General features: G+C 34.6%; 2 protein-coding genes across 2 annotated transcripts; one reads left to right on the top strand and one right to left on the bottom strand.

Moving 5' to 3' along the window:
• The first annotated feature begins 1,730 nt into the window (after window positions 1-1,730).
• LOC136228614 (uncharacterized) lies at window positions 1,731-5,706 on the top strand. Its single transcript, XM_066017049.1, has 3 exons — window positions 1,731-2,409; window positions 3,876-4,063; window positions 4,750-5,706. Exons 1-3 carry the CDS (start codon window positions 1,827-1,829, stop codon window positions 5,461-5,463), a joined length of 1,485 nt encoding a protein of 494 aa, XP_065873121.1. The 5' UTR covers window positions 1,731-1,826; the 3' UTR covers window positions 5,464-5,706.
• A 395-nt stretch (window positions 5,707-6,101) lies between these two features.
• Window positions 6,102-10,089, bottom strand: LOC136228615 (ACT domain-containing protein ACR1). Its single transcript, XM_066017050.1, has 8 exons — window positions 9,843-10,089; window positions 9,408-9,521; window positions 9,281-9,326; window positions 8,007-8,121; window positions 7,732-7,799; window positions 6,920-7,567; window positions 6,731-6,835; window positions 6,102-6,639 (listed from the first exon to the last, which is right to left on the bottom strand). The coding sequence occupies exons 2-8, from the start codon at window positions 9,476-9,478 to the stop codon at window positions 6,253-6,255; spliced, it is 1,440 nt and encodes a 479-aa protein (XP_065873122.1). The 5' UTR covers window positions 9,479-9,521; window positions 9,843-10,089; the 3' UTR covers window positions 6,102-6,252.
• Window positions 10,090-18,463: the final 8,374 nt, after the last annotated feature.

Genomic DNA, 18,463 nt, shown 5'->3' with positions numbered 1-18,463 from the left:
GACTTCCAATACAGGGAGAAATTTCTGTCCAGATTCGTCAGGTTCACTTTAAAATGATTTGTTAGGAGTTTATTGTGGAAATCTTGCTATAAATTTTGATAATGTTATGATTTTCATGTTGTTATTGTGGCAATCTTGTTGTAAATTTTGATAATGTTATGATTTTAATGTTGGAATCCCTTGTTGCTGTGCCTTTTTTATTGTTATATACTACTTCGTAAATTTTGTTAAAAACACGTCCAGATTTCGCATATGCTAATTAAAATCATCAACTAAACCAAACATTAGCTTCGCATATTTCACGAAATCATCGATTTCACGAAGTCAGGCGGGAGGGAGATAGCCGCTCCGTAAAATTACAAACATATTGAGAGTATTTTGAGAAATTCACAGAAACATAGTCTAGATATGTAATAGGTTGAGTAAATGGGTTAAATATATAAATAAGTATCTCATTTGATCCAATTTTGTAATTTTCTCATTTTTTTAATTAAATCCCTAATTTTTATAATAATTTTTTTATTAAGTCTCTGATTTTTATTTTTTACATGCATTGGTGAAAATATATCACTAACATTGAGCTATTTGTTTCTTAAAAAAAAATAAAAAACATTGAGCTATTTGTTAACAGTATAGAGCCTGTGGATAAATAAATAATTTAGAGCTCAATCCTTGAGGGTCTGCTTGGATGGGGTTAGAGGAGGTTCATTAAAGGAAGGTTATTTTCCTAACCTTGCTTGGGAAGAAGTTTAAATGGAGGTTATTTTTTTTAACCTTGCTTGACTAGGAGTTTAAGTTTAAATGAAGGTTAAATGAGAGTTAAATGGAGGTTCAAAAACCTTGAAATAACCTCAATTTCAGTCCCACCAAATTAGTGGGATCTGAAGGCCCATCCCTTCCCCTTCTCTCCCCTTCCCTCCACTCCCTTTAATGAATCTTGTGAAACCTTCATCCAAGCAAACCCTTAAACTCCAAAATTTTAAGGACTTAAATATAGGTTTACCCTAAATATAAATTTTTAGGTCGGTTATGTTTCAAAAAAAATTAATGAGATAAGGGCGAATTTTAAACCCAACGCTTCAAACTAAATGCATATTTAGCCATAACGTATGAAATGATGCAAATTTAAGCATAGTATTTCCAAGCCCCCACATTATTGAAAATTTGAAAAACTGTTTTGACTGTTATTTAATTGTAATATTGAACTTTTCAAACAAGTTTGTCAATAAATTGAAGCAGTTTCATATTTTTTTTGTTAATTTTTTATAAGTATATTAATAACATAGTAAATATTTTAGACTATTTGATAAAAAAATTGTGAATAACTTATATGTAACCTATTTAGTCTTTAATATTTTAACATAATTTTTATAATTTTGTTAGTAATAAATTAAATATATTAGATAAAATTGATATTTGGAAAATTTGAAGTGGTGGTCAAACCAATTTTTTCTAATTTTCAATAATATAAGACTAAAATTGATTCTACTTAAACGTTAGAGTTAAATTTATACAATTTCATACGTTAAAACTAAATTTGCACTTCCCTTTGAAACGTTATGGTTAAATTTGATATTTATCCCAAGATTATTACAGTTAAATGAAAGTTACAACAAAGATTTAGGTCTATTTTGTAAGGTTAAAATGAAATTAACTCCAGGGTTGAATTTTAACAGTAATTTCAAGAAAAAGGTAAAAAAGGAATTTTAGCAGGAAAATCCAGGCGGTCTTCGCTGGAAAGAAAAGAACCGAATTAGTAGAAACTAAAAGATGCAGTAGTGCCTCTGCAACTCATCCTTGTTTTAGTTGAAATCCTCATTCCAAAAATGGCATGGCTTGCTAGGTCCATTGCTAATTCTCTCAAGCTTGAAGATGACGATGATGCCCTCTTACCTAACCCTAATGTCACCGACCCTAATCCACAATCTGATCTTCCTGCCCAGTCCTCGTCCCCTCGTGGTGTCAAGGAGGATATCTCCGAGCTCACCAAAACTCTATCCCGTCAATTCTGGGGTGTTGCCTCCTTTCTTGCTCCTCCTCCACCCGACTCCCCTCCTTCTCCCTCTCGTCAGATCTCTGATGTAATTGTCGATGATCCCCTACTCGACCAGCCGTCTGATCCCGAGCCTTCTAATGAAGATTTGATTTCGGGGATTCGTAGCGACTTTGCTGAGATTGGAGGAAGATTCAAGACCGGGATATCCAAGCTATCTAGTAATGTCGCTGTATCCGAGATCACGAAGATCGCCTCGAATTTCCTTCAGATTGGATCCGAAAGGGATTTTAACGATGAGGATTTGGTTGGCAGTGCTATCGGTGTCACCGAAGAGGTTGTATTTTTCGCCAGGGATGCTGCTATGCATCCTGAGACATGGTTAGATTTCCCTGTTCCTGATGATGATTTTGATGGTAATCTTTCAGAAATCTCTTCTTCTCTCTTTTGCTTTCCCGTTTATTAGGAACAAATTTATATATTGTGTAATCAGATATTAACTTAGATGTTATATTACTGGATGAGAACACGGACTGCTAAATGCTTTGACCTAATTTGGAGTGAATATGAATGTCGCATTATCAATTGAAATGATTTGGGAATGGAAAGCAAAATGTGCCTTTGTTTAGTGTGAATCTGATGATATTTATTGATGATAGATTTTCTGGATTCTCCATGTAGCTTTTAGCTAACAACAGTGAGGTAGATTCCTGTTTTGGACATCTTCAGATAATGAAAATTTGGTGATAGTGAAGCAATACTCAAATTAGGCTGATTTTGTTAAGATATCCTATGCAGACTAGTTGTTGAATAAAATTGTCCTATAAATCCTAGAAAATTCTCCCCATCCAGGTTTCCTTTTAGAGGTGAGGTTAATCTTTGGGTTTAGATTCTTTTATACAGAGTATTACTGTGAAGAAAAAACTTTTCTTAAATCGGAATTTGGATGGTGTATAGGGAGGGGTTACATTCAAATCTTTCTTCTTTTCCCTTCACTAACTCCAGTAAAGATGTGGTTTGATTGTTGTATAAATCCTTTTGCATATAGTATATGCACTTATTGTATTATACATAGTCTTTATAGGCTATCTGTTAATGCATTGATGATAATCTCCTATTAGGTTTTTGTTGCGTCAATCACTAAATTTTATAATTAGAATTAATTCTACATTTCATTCTTTCATTGTAGCTTAATTTTCATTCAGTATTACCTAAGGTAGTTATTTTCCTTGATGTCACTGTATAAGTTGGGTGACCTTGCACATATCTGTTAAAGTTAGCTCAGCTCTGTTTTGATGATTTGTGTTAATTATATCTCTATTGAGTTGCCTGTGAGTTGTGTCCCTAGAGTGTGATGCTCTCTTCTATTTAGGGGTTATTATAGTATGCCACACTTCCTTTATTTACTGCGAAGAGGTTGGTTGGTTCTACAATTTGGAGACCTTCTGATTGCAAATAGGTAACTTTAATTGTATGACAAGACTCCCTCTTGCTTATTAGCAATCCTATAGCTGCAGTTATAAGCCTTAGGAACATCAGTAAGATGCCAGCTTTTACTATTTATTTATTTATCTATTTGTCTTCTTTGTTTTTATTAGAGGTTTGAAGTTTTGAGAATCTTTATTCATTTTCTTTCTCCTTTGTTGCTTTCCTCTGAATATCTCATGATATATTTTTGCCTGAATTTGTTTGAGCTGTGTATCCATCATTGCACTTGCCAAGTATCCTGCCTCTGAATGCCTTCAAGGATCTAAATAAGAATATCTTAAACCTTTTAGGTCTATTTGGTACATATTTATTGGTCAATAAGAACAAGTTCTTGACAACCTGTGGTTTAATGGTTTGGTTAATGTCAAACATCATTTTAACTGCCTTTTTCCAGAATTTGATATGTCTGATGCGCAACAAGAGCATGCTTTGGCTGTTGAACGTCTTGCTCCAAGATTAGCTGCACTGCGGATTGAACTTTGTCCAGGATATATGAGTGAGGGCTGCTTTTGGAAGATCTATTTTGTACTTTTGCACCCTAGACTCAGTAAACAAGATGCTGAACTGCTTTCAACTCCCCAAGTAAGTTTGTCATTTCCTTCTTGTTGGTGGTACATTCTATGTGCATACCAGCACAGCACATCACCCTAATATGCTTTTAACGTCTGGTCCTATCTTTTTGCCTCTTTGCTGATTCAATCAATAATCATACCATATTATTACTGCTCCTATCTTTTTGGCTCTTTGCTGATTCAGTCAATAGTCATACAATATTATTAGTGGTTAAGTTGTTGAATGTAGGAAAAATAGGGTGGTTGGTCAACTGAAGATATATAGTTGCTTAACTGAGTCTCAGTTTGAAATTATTGTTCTCCTTTCCGCCATTTAATTCGGGACAATATGTTTCTATGGAATGACGACTTACAGGCTTGATCAAGAATCAGAGGTTAAGGCAATGACTAAGTAGAGTAAAGTTATAGCCGTGCATGTCACAGATTACGCAAATTTACTTTTGCAAAGTTTTAGATTTGTCTTAGAAATTAGTTTCTCATGTTGCATGTTCATGGTAGTACTCTTAGACTGAAACTTCTCTGAGGGATAAAAGGGGATTGCTGGGATTAGCAGTGGATGCACTATACCACTAGATCTCCAATATGCAATAATGTCTCTCAGTTGCTTAAGTTTTTGTTTTATATAATATTTCAACCCTATGCAATGAAATTGCTTGGCAACATTGCTGAAATACTAAGGTTACTATATGCTTGCAGATAGTTGAAGCGAGGGGAATGTTATCACACGAGTTGAAGAACCAAAACAAGGGAACCAAACCGGAATGGACAGAAAGTGGCGCTTCTGGATCACGAGAAACTGCTGACTTACCACATGAAGTGTCTCTTTCTGTACCATCTAGTGATTATTCTGAATCAGTGCCTTCAAAGAAACCTGTTTTTGAAGGACCCCCTGTCACTTTTTCTGAAAAGACACCTGAGAATGAAGCACTTCCTTCTGGTTTTAAGGATGAAATAGAATCAGAGAAGCACCCAATTCAGAGTACTGAGATTCAAATTGTTGACAAAGCTGTGGTTGAGGAATCATCAGTTAACCACAACCAGAATCAACATATCCCTATTACCACCTCTAAAGTTCTGGAGGAGAAATATGATGATACTGATGATTGGTTGAAAGAAGAAAGTTCGGAAGTTGTTGGCACCAGTGGAGGTGCAGTGCATATTGAAAATGATGAGGATGTGTCATTCAGTGATCTCGAAGATGATGATGATGTAGACGTGCCTACAAGTTATAAAAAGGTAATATCGATTTCTGATGCTTCAACGAAGGACTCGCGAGATTGGGTTCAATTAAGCGAAAGCTCTGGTGACTCAGTTAAGGATATTAAACAAACTGGGCAGGTAAGTGCTCACAACTCTGAACCCAAGGAGTCTAATGATTGGCTTGATGTTGAGGACATTGATGTGATGTGATAGTTACAATAAAGACAAATCTCTTCTCAATCTTTATATTGCATTGTGAATAGCTTTTATATGGTATGTTTAGCCATGTTAGGCTTTTGGAACTGTGTACATAAAATCTGAACCTAAAAATCTGGATGATATTGGAAGCAAAAATAATGTGTTTCTTTTATGTAATCTAATGTAATATGCCATCTTCATTTGATATGGGAACGGCATTATATCAACTTTAAGCACTTGGAGGCTTCTGCCATATTTTAGTGGCTTGATTGAGTTTTTTCTTTTTGGTTGAAATAAAGTACATAAATCTATCTCGATGAAGGTTTATAGGAGAATTTATAGATTGCCTACTAATAAATAAATTGACTGAATTGGAAATTAAAAGAAAAAAGTCCAGAAACATTAGAAGGTACAACTCGATCTCTTCATTTAATGAAATTTTTTATTCTCCGTGTTTTCATGCCTCAATCAAAATAGTTATTATCTGTTTCGAGTGTCATAAATGATAAAAATTTTGAAGCGTTTTTTGTGTTGAAGGATGGTTGTGTATATCATTGTGGTTAGAGAAATTATGAAATGTAGAAATCTATCACTTGTTGAGAGTTTTGCTTCTGCTGCTAATATCAGAACTCTATTCAAGGTGATGCATATACAAAAGATATCAGAAAAAGATCATCTACAAAGTAGATTGATTATTACACTGGAACTAAACAACCTAAGAAGAGAAACTACTCGTCTCTTGACGCATAAAACCATATTTACAACATATATCAAGTACGGTATGAGAAGCATAAGAACTTCTCATGACCGTATTGAGCTGCCGAAATTCCCAGACAGCTTCTCAAGTTGAGACCATAATAGGGTTCCTAATGACAATCTTGGCTTCCCATCATCTACACTGCCACTGCTAGTTCTGCTAAGACTTGCTGTTGAGGGAGTCCTAGAAGTCCATCTTGGTGATCTATTAACTACCAGAACTGATCCACCTATCTCGTTCCTCACCAAGTCTATTGTATGTTCACTAACTGCATCTCCCGAAACATCAGTGACGTAGAATGATCCCACTGCCCTGTCATCTTGCATACCAACTTCAGCCCTTGATATCGATAGGCCGTTTTCACGAAACACCCTAGTCAGATCAGATAGTAATCCCATTCGGTTGAGAGTGCATATGTCGAGTCTCACGCCCTGCATACCAGATAGTAAAAGTGTTAGCTTATAGATATGTTTTAGGATCTGAAACTGCCTTAAAAGATGTAGTTAATTATATGACACTTGCATGAGATGCCCTCCGCTCGATAGCAGCAATCAAGCACTGTTTGAGTTTATGCCTTTCGTACTCTGAATCCAAAGTGCAGCCATCCTTCTGCCGTATGAAATACTCCTGCACATTTTAGTCACTATTCTATCAGAATTCTCAACATTCATCTAGGCTGGCTCTTCAGTTTAATTAGATGTGAAGTGGTACCTGCTCAGCCATTATACCGCCAGAGCTAACCGCAGCATGGAATACCACATACTCCATATCGGTTAGTGCGCAAAGTGTATCGAATAGCAACTTGGGCCGATCTCTGCATCTCATATTTACAACAGAATAATCTTTCTCTTTGCAGGATTCTATTGATACATGAATCTCAGTACAATCTCTCCTATGTAGAGCACCGGTTCCAGTGCAGCCGAGACAGGGTTCATAATCCATGTTGGCATACATCAATTGGTGGAGCCGCCTCTCGGTGTGGGTGTGACTAGTCATAGAAGAGATCAACCTGACACTTCTCCTCTCGTCTATCCCATGATGTGCCTCAACAACATTCTCCAACTGCTCCTGTATATGAACGAGTCTATTCGTGTCCGTAATCAGTCCGCCTTGGAACCTGTCTTCTACATAAATGATGGATGCTGCTCGGGTGTTGTGTGTCCATGCAACAGCAGCTACAACATTACATTCCAGCTCAACAAGCACAGCTAAAATCTCGGACAGGAGACCGGGCCTGTCGGTCCCGATCATCTCCAAAGCAGTGTGTTCCGTTGACAGTACATGTCGCGGCCGAATGTCTCTTTTCACACAGTTTTGTATCTCCTTTGATACTCCACCTCTTCTGCTTGCACACATTGCCTGTAATTAGTTCATCATCTTATGAGCCAAATTTTCACCAATGTTTTTCCTTTATCTCATTTCAAAAAAATTAACAAATTAGTTTTGTTTGCATCTGGAATTTTTATTTTAAATAATTAGAACAATGTAGATACGTGTAAAATATATTTAAATAGAAAAAGTACCTGCTGGATATAAAGAATGAGGCTTTCGTCAGTTAACTTGTTACCCATTTGATCAGTCACGTGGAACACTGTATAACATATATAGCTTTAGTGGGATGACTCATATTTGGATCATAAAGATAGGTTTAAAATGCTTAAAATTCAACCATATATCTAAATCCTAATTGAACCTTAATATAATAATAATAATAATATAAACATAATTAATTAATTAAGAGCACTGATTGAAGAAGTGAAAGGTGACGTAAGCATGATGATAGAAAAAAAACACTGACCGTCCATGAACCATCCACCATCGGAAGATATGTATGATTTAGATATAACAAGTTCAAGATCTGTCAAAACTTGGACCATTTCTAATAAAATTCCGTGCTTGTTTGCACTATCAACCTGCACAGTGAAAATTGAAATAGAAAAATTAAAATGTCATTTTCATTCGCATTGAATGATAGATTTGGATTCATTTGCAAGGATCTTGGTTTGAAAGGGACTAATGACAGGAAGAAGGCACGAGAAGTTCCATGAAAACTAGGTTATGGAATAGTCTTTTTTTTTTTTTTTTTTTTTTTTCCTTTTTCTTTTCTTTTTTCCTAATTCCATGAAAACTAGGTATTAAGTTGAGACTATAACGTTTATGAACAAGCTTGCCAACAAAATTAATTCACTTAATTTTTTAATAATGGTATTTCTATAAAATGAAAAACATAAATGTAAAATAACATAATTTTGCATAACTCTAATTTTATAGGTTTTAAAACTATTTAGTTGTTTGTTAAAAAAAATTACAAATGTACATAATTAATGAGTTATTAGCAGTATAAAATTTATGAACAGAATTACCAACTATTTGCCAATGTTGAATGAGTTCTTCAATTTCTCATGAACCCAACACGAGCATATCAAAATTTAACTATGGCTGGATTACAGCTGTACTCAGAAACCATTAAAAGTGAAACGTTGCTTGCTTGTTTGAGAGGTAGAGGTTTTGTTTAAAATTTTCATCATGCATGCAACTGATTGCATCATCTAGTTCGGGTTCATATAACAATCTAGGAAAAAGAAACAAAATACAGCTGCTTTTATTGATATCAAAGCAAAAAAAAAAAAAAAGAGTTAATTATAACTGCAAAAAGCTTTTGTTTTGCAACATCTTTTTTTCCTTTTCTCTATCTTTACATAATTTCATTTCTACTGGCCCTCCACTCGGTGAGTCAGATAACTAAACCTCTCTTGGGCAAACTCCTACATGGAAATATATAATTCAATATAGGAAAAGTAAAAAAATAAATAAAAAATCTGGTGATTTCCTATTATTTAGTATCAATACTGGTCATTCATAAGATTCCTTTTAGTTGATATATGATATGAAAGGAATCTCCTGCCACTCAGCTAAAATCTTATAAAATTAATTAAGCGCAAGTGTCAATTATCTAAATAATAAACCTGAACAATGACAATGAAACTCCATATCCACTAACTAATAAGAAATATAGATCAAAACGTAGTTCTAAAACCATGTATCAATTAACAAAAGAAGTATTAATGTTACCTTAATAAGGGTGCATTCTTGGCATGTGTCATTATCAATACAAACCCTGTAAACATTAACACCAGAGATCAACAACAGCTGAACAATATCCAGAATAACTGAATGAATTGTAATTAAAATTACATACCTGGGAGGATAGATTCTTTCGATGAGAGATTCGAATTCGGGATCGATGTAAGGCTGATAAGCGATCTCCATAACATACGATGAATTAGTACATCTGATTCATCGTCAATTTAGCCTGTAATTCAGAAAAGAGGGAAAAGGAAGACTCGTTAATATAACATATATCATGCGGCGGCGTTTTCCTTGCTTGTTTTTCAATTCAATAATGGTGATCCTCCAGCCTCTTTCTTTAACAAAAAATAACGATTTGATTCAAAAATACGTAAAAGAAGATAGCAAGTGGAGGTGTAAAAGAAGAGTGAAATGTTTAGGGTTTGAATCAAAACTGAAATTGAGGAATTGAATCAAATTAAGATCGGAAAATAGTGAGAGTAGCTAAGCAAAATCACAAGTAATAAATAAAATGAAAGAAGAAGAGAAGAGATGGAAGAATTACCATGAATGAATTGTGATTTGGAGCAGAGAGAGATTGAGATTTATATATGTAAAAATGTATGAGAGAGAGAAAGAAGAGGCAAACGAATAGGACTCTCTTTTACGAAGACGATATGAAATGATAAACGTTTGTTTTCGCCAATTTTAGAACGTTTTCTTGCTGCTCTTCTTCCCTCTACTGCTTTTCTAATTCTATTCCCAAACAGGGACTATCTTTATTTATTTATTTTTATTTTATTAAAATTGAATCATATTAATTTCAATTTAATTTTCAATGTATTTTTGTGAGTATGCACTTGGGAGTTTTGCGTACAACGTGTATGCTCAGGGTTGAGGCCTTGAGAGTTACGACGGAGAGGGGTTAGGAATTACATTGGCTACCTGCCACGTGTTCTCTTTTGACACGTGGACTTCACCTTCTGGCGGCTACTTACTGTAACTATGAACGCGTGGTTTTTTCTGTGGAATTTTCGATAATATTACTTGTAATTAGGTGTTAATTGTTTGTCATTTCGTCAATAATAATCAACATACCCAAATGTATATATTGTGTGCATGAATGCAAAACTCTTGTATCACCTAGTTATGTATCGTCTGCTGATGTGGCACTTTCATCAAGTTTCCGTAGATTCTAGGATTTTCTTTTTTGGAAAATAGTTTAGGTAAGGATCACAATATTAGGGTCAATTTTACATAGAAGATTTAGAGTAAATTTATATTACTTACCAATAAAAGATAATGATTGATATTCAATTCTTATGTTTTTTTTTAATTTACTTTTGTTTAGAAATATGTAATAGAAATAGAGATAAGGTATCAAAATAGACATAAGGTTTTTTGGGAAGTACTAATTTAGGTTCAACGTTCAAAATAGCACCAATATATGCTTAACGTTTACAACATAATATTAATTTAGGCTTAACGTTTACAATATAACATCAATTTAGGCCTCACGTACAAAATAGCACCAATATACGCTTAACGTTTACAAAATAATACGAATTTAAGCTTAACGTTTACAAAATATATACAATTTAAGCTAAATGTCATAATTAAATTAATCATATTATATTCTTTCCCTATTAACTATATATATTATCTTTTTATTTAGTTCTATATTCCTATTTATTATAATACAATTAATTAGTATTCTTGCCAATTAAGATCTTATATTTGTTTTTCATCAATGATTCCATGACTTCTAAATTTCATTGTTCATGTAATATATGCAAAATAAAAGTAATTGAATATCACAATATTTCGAACACTAGTTAAAATAATATTGATAAATGTCAATGTTCGAAATATTGTGGATATTCAATTACATTTAGTTTGAATATATTACATGAGCAATGAAATTTAGGAGGCATGGAATGATCGATGAAAAACAAATATAAAATCTTAATGGGCAAGAATACTAATTAATTGTATTACAATAAATAAGAAAATAGAACTAAATAAAAAGATAACATATAAAGTTAATAGCAAAAGAATATAATATGGTTAATTTAATTGTGACGTTTAACTTAAATTGGATATATTTTGTAAACGTTAAGCTTAAATTCATATTATTTTGTAAACGTTAAGTCTATATTGGTGCTATTTTGTACGTGAGGCCTAAATTGATGATATATTATAAACGTTAAGCCTAAATTGATATTATGTTGTAAACATTAAACCTATATTAGTACTATTTTGAACGTTGAGCCTAAATTGGTACTTCCCCAAAAACCTTAGGCCTATTTTAGTACCTTATCCCACTATGCCATTTTTTCCTTTCACATGACACAAGATACATGACAGACATTTGTTTTCGTGTTGTCTGAATATTTTTCGTGACAGTATTTTAAATGTATGTCATCTGAAGGTGAAATAAAAAATACACTCGATTCTCAGATGGCATTACGATTACAGAATCCTGTCATCCAAAGAAAACGCGCGTTTTCGTTAAATTTGATGCGCTCAACAGATGACACTTCTAATAAATGAATGTCATTGTATGCCGAAAACAAAAAAGCGGCAAATGAAATTTCACTTACGCGGCCATACCAAATTTTAAGCGCTCTATATCATTTGACTGAAATTTCAGCTGATATATAAACTCCCTCTCAATCTCAAACCCCAGTTTAGGTTACGCAAGCTTCATCCCTCTCATCCCTCTCATCCCGCTCTATCTCCATGGTTGATTTGGACATGCAATATTCACTGGGTGAGCTCGAAACATGGTACTGGTAAACCATATTTTCTTCGTTCCTAGTTGTATTAGAGTATCATTGTTTCTTACTCTATCTTTTTCTCATCCGATTTACTTTGGTGTATGTCGATTTCAGCAGATGGTATAATGATTTTGTGATTTTTAGACCTATTATTGAAAGGTTTAGATCGCTCGCTTAACTACACTGATTTTATTGTATTTAGATTCACTGCTGTAAAGCTTGGGTCTTTATCTTTTTTAATCTAGGGCAAGACAGTGCCTGATACAGTAGATGGTATGAACTCATCTGATTCCTTTTTATTTGAACACTATTTGCAGGGATAGTAAGAATGCTTCAGTACATGGGAAGGATGACTGAAGAGATTGTCAATCGGTTCATGGCTTTAGCATATGGGAAGATTTCTTTAACTTACTGAATATATATTAATGTTATGTCGGTTTGAACTGATTGGTCATGCCTTTAAAAGTGATTGTGTATGTTTGATGTACTGTTTTGGAACCTAGAACTCATTGATTTAGGAAACTAGCCTGATTTAGTATATATATTGTTATGTGGGTTTGAACTGAACGATTACATATATGTATGATGTTTTGGGTGATGATGAAATGATTGGTATGAACTGATTGGTTAGATATAACTGTTTAGGAAGCTAGGACTCATAGAGTTTATGTATGAATGATCATTAAGCATGTGGCTGATTAGGCATACTCTAAAGCTTTGAATGTTCATTGAGATTGGCACTACTCTTACACCTATGAGTTATACTGCTAGAAGTGATTGAGTATGTGTATGTGTATGAAACATGTTTATGTATGATGTTCTGTTGATGTTTATGTTTGAGGTTCTGTATGAGTATGTGTACGATTGTTCATTTGGGCATGTAGCTTATTAATCATGCATCAAGTATTAGAGGAACAATGTAAAAGGGTCATTAAGCATGTGGCTGATTAGGCATACTCTAAAGCTTTGAATGTTCATTGAGATTGGCACTACTCTTACACCTATGAGTTATACTGCTAGAAGTGATTGAGTATGTGTATGTGTATGAAACATGTTTATGTATGTTCTGTTGATGTTTATGTTTGAGGTTCTGTATGAGTATGTGTACGATTGTTCATTTGGGCATGTAGCTTATTAATCATGCATCAAGTATTAGAGGAACATTGTAAAAGGGTCATTAAGCATGTGGCTGATTAGGCATACTCTAAAGCTTTGAATGTTCATTGAGATTGGCACTACTCTTACACCTATGAGTTATACTGCTAGACATGATTGAGTATGTGTATGTGTATGAAACATGTTTATGTATGATGTTCATTGAGATTGGCACTACTCTTACACCCTCATATCCACTTTGCATACTCTGCAGTCCATATCTGGGCAATCCCCTCATACTCTTCCCTGTTGCTGCGGTATTGCTCAGCAACTGCTTCTTGCCCAGGATATGGCTCCTCACTGTGGGGCTGTAGAAGTAGATCATATATGTGCCACAGACACTACAAAATGCATAGAATAATTAGAACAAAAATATGATGCTGTATGTTTATCAAATGAAATAGATAAATGGTTGCATTATACCGTGGCAGTGGAAAAGCGATGGTTATTAAGGATACGGGGAAGTTGAATCAACCCCTGAGGAGCCACGTTAGGATGATATATCCTATTCCGGAACCAAAACTGAGAATAAGAGGAGAGATTTATTAGTGTATGTTTCATGTAGGTGATTATATCTTACTGATCTGAGTTAATATTACTCTTGCAGGTCTGTTTGGGAAATCCAAAGGGTAGCTGATTCTGATTTCAAATACACCCCTTTCATATGGGGTGTATTGGGGGCCTTTCATCCTGATCGACCATGTGAAGAAGTTACCATCGAGAGGACCTGTACGTTATCATCCAAGAAGAATCATTAGAAATACACAGAAGAAACCAGGAAGGGTTACAGAACAACTATGGATTGACATACGTACCATTGATGGCTAGAAGCCACCCTGGGTTCTCATTGTATAACTTATTCAAGTCAGCAATTATGTCTCCTGGAGTTTCAACAAGGGGATCCATTGTTGGTAAGTTTTCTGGTTGTTGAAGGTATGATTCTGAATTATGATGCATATATTTATAGTGATATGATTGTGGTAAGTGAAAGGCCGTGAAAGGGGAAGGGTCACATAATTACTACTGAGTTTAGGGTTGTGTGTAATATTAATGACCTGCTTGGCTTTTGCAGGTACCAAGACCTTTGGGATTATAGGCCTAATTATTACTCCAAGATATGGATTGACTTATGAAAGATTGGTTATTTTTTGTGTTTTAATTCAGAAATGTATTGGTTATTCAAGATATGGATTGACGTTAGGCACAAATGTAAACATATTATGAGTATTGGTCTCCAATAAAATTAAAACCATCGATATACATAATTTAATCTTCATATTTTAGAATGTTTCTGTATTCAGGTATAAAAACCAGAAATACAAACAAAGAAGAAGGCATAAAGTGACATTTTAATTTTTAAAAATGTCATCTAAACAGCAATAAAAAGACATTATTATATCTAAACAGAAGAAACAGGCTATAACGGCAGAAATTATTATACAAACTGTCATCTCAAATTAAATATGCCAATTTCCCACACGCTAACCTGACGGTTTTAATTATAAAAATGTCATTTGATGACATTAAAGGTGACGGCAGTAATAAATAAGCTGCATCGTAACAAGGGTAAAATGACAGTAAGAAAATAGGCTAATGTCATGTGTGATGACGAAACATGATAGAACCTGACCGTCGTCTGAATGTGCAATAGACGACAGTGAGCCCCGTAACAGATTTATATCTTGTGGGACGACGGTTTTTAACCGTCGTCTGAAGAGGGTTTTGGCGTAGTGTCCCATAAAAATATTTACTTTTGACATTTATTATCTGATTTTTCTTCTATAATTTTGTGTGTTGTATGATTCTATCATCGTTATTAATTTTGAAGTACGAACACAGAAAAGACAAAGTTATCGAATACAACGATAGAAGATGAGTTGCAGATGAGATCGTTCTCTTTAAGATGTTTACAGTACTGTCTCTGGTTTGTGTAGAAAAATGGTTCTCTTTTAAGAATGTCATATTGTTAGTCTTGGCTCTCTTTTAAGAATGTCATATTGTTAGTCTAAAGGGAAGAAGAGGAAAAAGTGTATATTAGTTGTTCAAAGTTTCACATTGGAAAGCTAGACATTTTGGAGGAGTTTGGAAGATTATATATTTGGGCTTGGGTTTTAGGCTTAATGCACCCTACAACTAGCCTCCTCTAATTTCTAAGGCTTAGTTGTTTTCTCCTCCTTTTTCTATTGTAATATTTTCTCATTTGCAATAATATTTAGTAGTATCCGAGGACGTAGGCAATATTGGTCAAACCTCGTTAAATTCTGGTGTCTTCTCTATTTGTTTTATGCTTTAGCTTTAAATTTGCTAGTCGTTTCCGCAACAATTGGTATCAGAGCCTTGGTTTAGAAACTTAGTATGCTCTGTGCACCACAGTTAGACTGATCGGTCGACACATTAGAAAAATTTCTTTTCTCTGGGATTCGTTGGTTTAAAAACTTAGTATGCTCTGTGCGCCGCAGCTAGACTGATCGGTCGGCACATCAGAAAAGTTTTTTTGGTTTCGTTGACAATTTAGCAAATTGAAAGGTAGTGTTTAAAACACTCATTTGGAAAAATCTTAGATAATATATTAAGTGCATAGAAAAATTCCGTCAAAAGGGCAATAATCGCCTAAGAAAGCTGGTACTTAAGTGAGATCGTATGTGACTCCACCAGTGGCCTGGGAATTTTTCCAGTAAAGTTACTTAAGACAAGTTATTATTGGTGATTTTTCAATTTGAAATGAGATGACGACTAATGAAACATCACAGGGTCCCACATCGGTAAAGACATCTATTTTGTCAAGAATAGGCGTGTCAAATAGCAGAATTGCAGTGGAGATCTTTGATGGTACTGGTCATTTTGGCATTTGGCAAAGCGAAGTTTTGGATGCCTTGTTTCAACAAGGTCTAGATATTGCCATTGAAGGAGAGAAACCATGAGATGTTGATGAGAAGGATTGGAAAACAATAAACCGTTTGGCGTGTGGTACAATTCGATCATGCCTTTTCAGAGAGCAGAAATATGCATTCAGTAAGCAAACTTGTGCAAGTGTTTTGTGGAAGGCATTGGAGGACAAGTTCTTGAGGAAAAGCAGTTAGAATAAGCTTCATATGAAGAAAAGGTTGTTCAGGTTCTCATATATTCCTGGTACAATGATGAATGATCAAATCACGAGTTTCAATAAGCTTGTTGCTGACTTGATGAACTTGGACGTGACTTTTGGAGATGAAGATTTGGCATTGATGTTGTTGGGATCGCTTCTTGAGGAGTTTGAATTTCTTAAAACGACTTTACTTCATGGAAAGGCTGAGGTGTCTCTTAAAGAAGTTTGTATTGTATTGTATAGCTACGAATTAAGAAAGAAAGATAAGAAAGAAAGTAGCAGTGGCATAGCAGAAGCACTAGTCATGAGAGGCCGTTCCCAGAAGAAGAGTAAAGGCAAGAAGGAGAGGTCACAATCTAGAGTTGGCAAAGATGAATGTGCCTTTTGCCGAGAGAAAGGGCACTGGAAGAAAGATTGCCCCAAGCTGAGGAACAAATCTGGTAAAAGGAAGACTATTGCAGATTCAAATGTCACCAAGTATGATGATAACTCGAACTTTTCATTGGCTACCATGGCATCATCAAGTGGGTTGCAAGCATGTATTCTAGACACGGGTTGTAGCCATCATATGTGTCCTAATCGAGAGTGGTTCTTTGACTTCAAAGAAATAGATGGTGGAGTTGTTGGGGTTTAGTGTCCTATAGACAATTGTTCTAGGATATAAACCTAATGTAAATAAATTGTTATTTATGTCATTTGTTTTAATAAGATATGGTTTCATAACTGTATAAAGGCAACCTCTTTTAAAGAACTAAATAAGTCTAATAAAAGGAAATCCCTAAGTTTATTTAAAGTGATTATAAAGTGTTCATACAAGCATGAAGTGAGACGAAACATTATAATAAACTAATAAACTTAAAACCACCCTAAGTCAAGTGATATGTTTTGAATAGGGATTGACATAACACTGTTGAGACTTGCATGTAATAATGTTTTCTGTCGAGACAGAGAGCTGCTCTTACAAGCTTCAGATATGCAGATATCTGGACAGTTACATGGATCCAATGAAAGGGTTCATTAGGATTGGGGGCCCGACTTAAGATAACAGGATGGGTAGATTTATTCTTGTCACCTGTTCATCTCATTGGTATTAATAGGTATAAGTAATCCTAAGACTCAAAGGAATGTTAATTAGTGATTTTGGATTATGGATTGTGATGCTTTGATACTGTTGTAACACGAACCATAACAGGGATGACTCTGGGGTGTGTACGGCAGACGTTTGGTATCACAGGAAGTAATTGCAGGATAGTTAACATTGGATTGAGCATTTGTCACTCCTGATAAATGGGAGATACGTCCAAGGATCGCTTGTGGAAGACTTAACTCTAAATCCTTGCAAGGTGATAGCTTAAGACTTGAAATGCAGATTTCACTTAACCTATCTAATTGGAGTTAACTCGGCCTGTACAAGTAAAACGAACGTCTCGCTATATATGACTTGACATTATCCATAGTCATAAGATTCTGTTCAAGGATGTAGTTGATGAAGGATCGAATTATACTGTAACTAATACGGAAAGGTCAACGACGGAATCAACCTGTCTTTTTATAGCTCTAGGGGAATGTTTCGGATCTGCCAATCACAGTTCGCGTACTCATTCCGTTATACAAAGATTGAATATAATTTTGAGAAATTAATTTAATAGTTGTATACGGCTAGAAGCAATAAGAACCTAATGAGTCACACATAAGACTTGGAACCCAAAAGAGAAACAGATGTTAATTAATTGACGGAAGCCCAACTGAGTCCACTAAGGCCCAGTAACAAGGGGGGCGATTTTATGTGCTATGTCACATAAAGGAATTAATTTAATTTAAACAATTATAATTAGATTATGATTATGGATTAAATTAATTATAGGATAAATAAGTTAGGAGGTTTATTGAGACTAAATTGCTTCTAATTATTATCCTATTAATAAGTTATTATTATCTTTATATTTAGATATAATTATAGATAATAACAATAAGAGTTTTATTACGAATTAAATTCTTATTCAGTAACCTAATTCTATCTGACTAGGGTTTAGATGGAAGAGGCTATATAAACCCCCGTTAGTGGTAAATTTCGGCCACCCCTGCTAATCCCAGAGAGAGAGAATTTCGACCCCTACTGTAGTGGATAGTCTTTCACCGCTTGCTTCCGAATCAATTGATTTCATC

This window comes from Euphorbia lathyris, chromosome 5 (assembly GCF_963576675.1).
Source record: "Euphorbia lathyris chromosome 5, ddEupLath1.1, whole genome shotgun sequence".
NCBI classification, from domain to species: Eukaryota; Viridiplantae; Streptophyta; class Magnoliopsida; order Malpighiales; family Euphorbiaceae; genus Euphorbia; species Euphorbia lathyris.
Note: the sequence above shows the minus strand (reverse complement) of the source record. Positions and strands in the feature narration are given on the sequence as shown.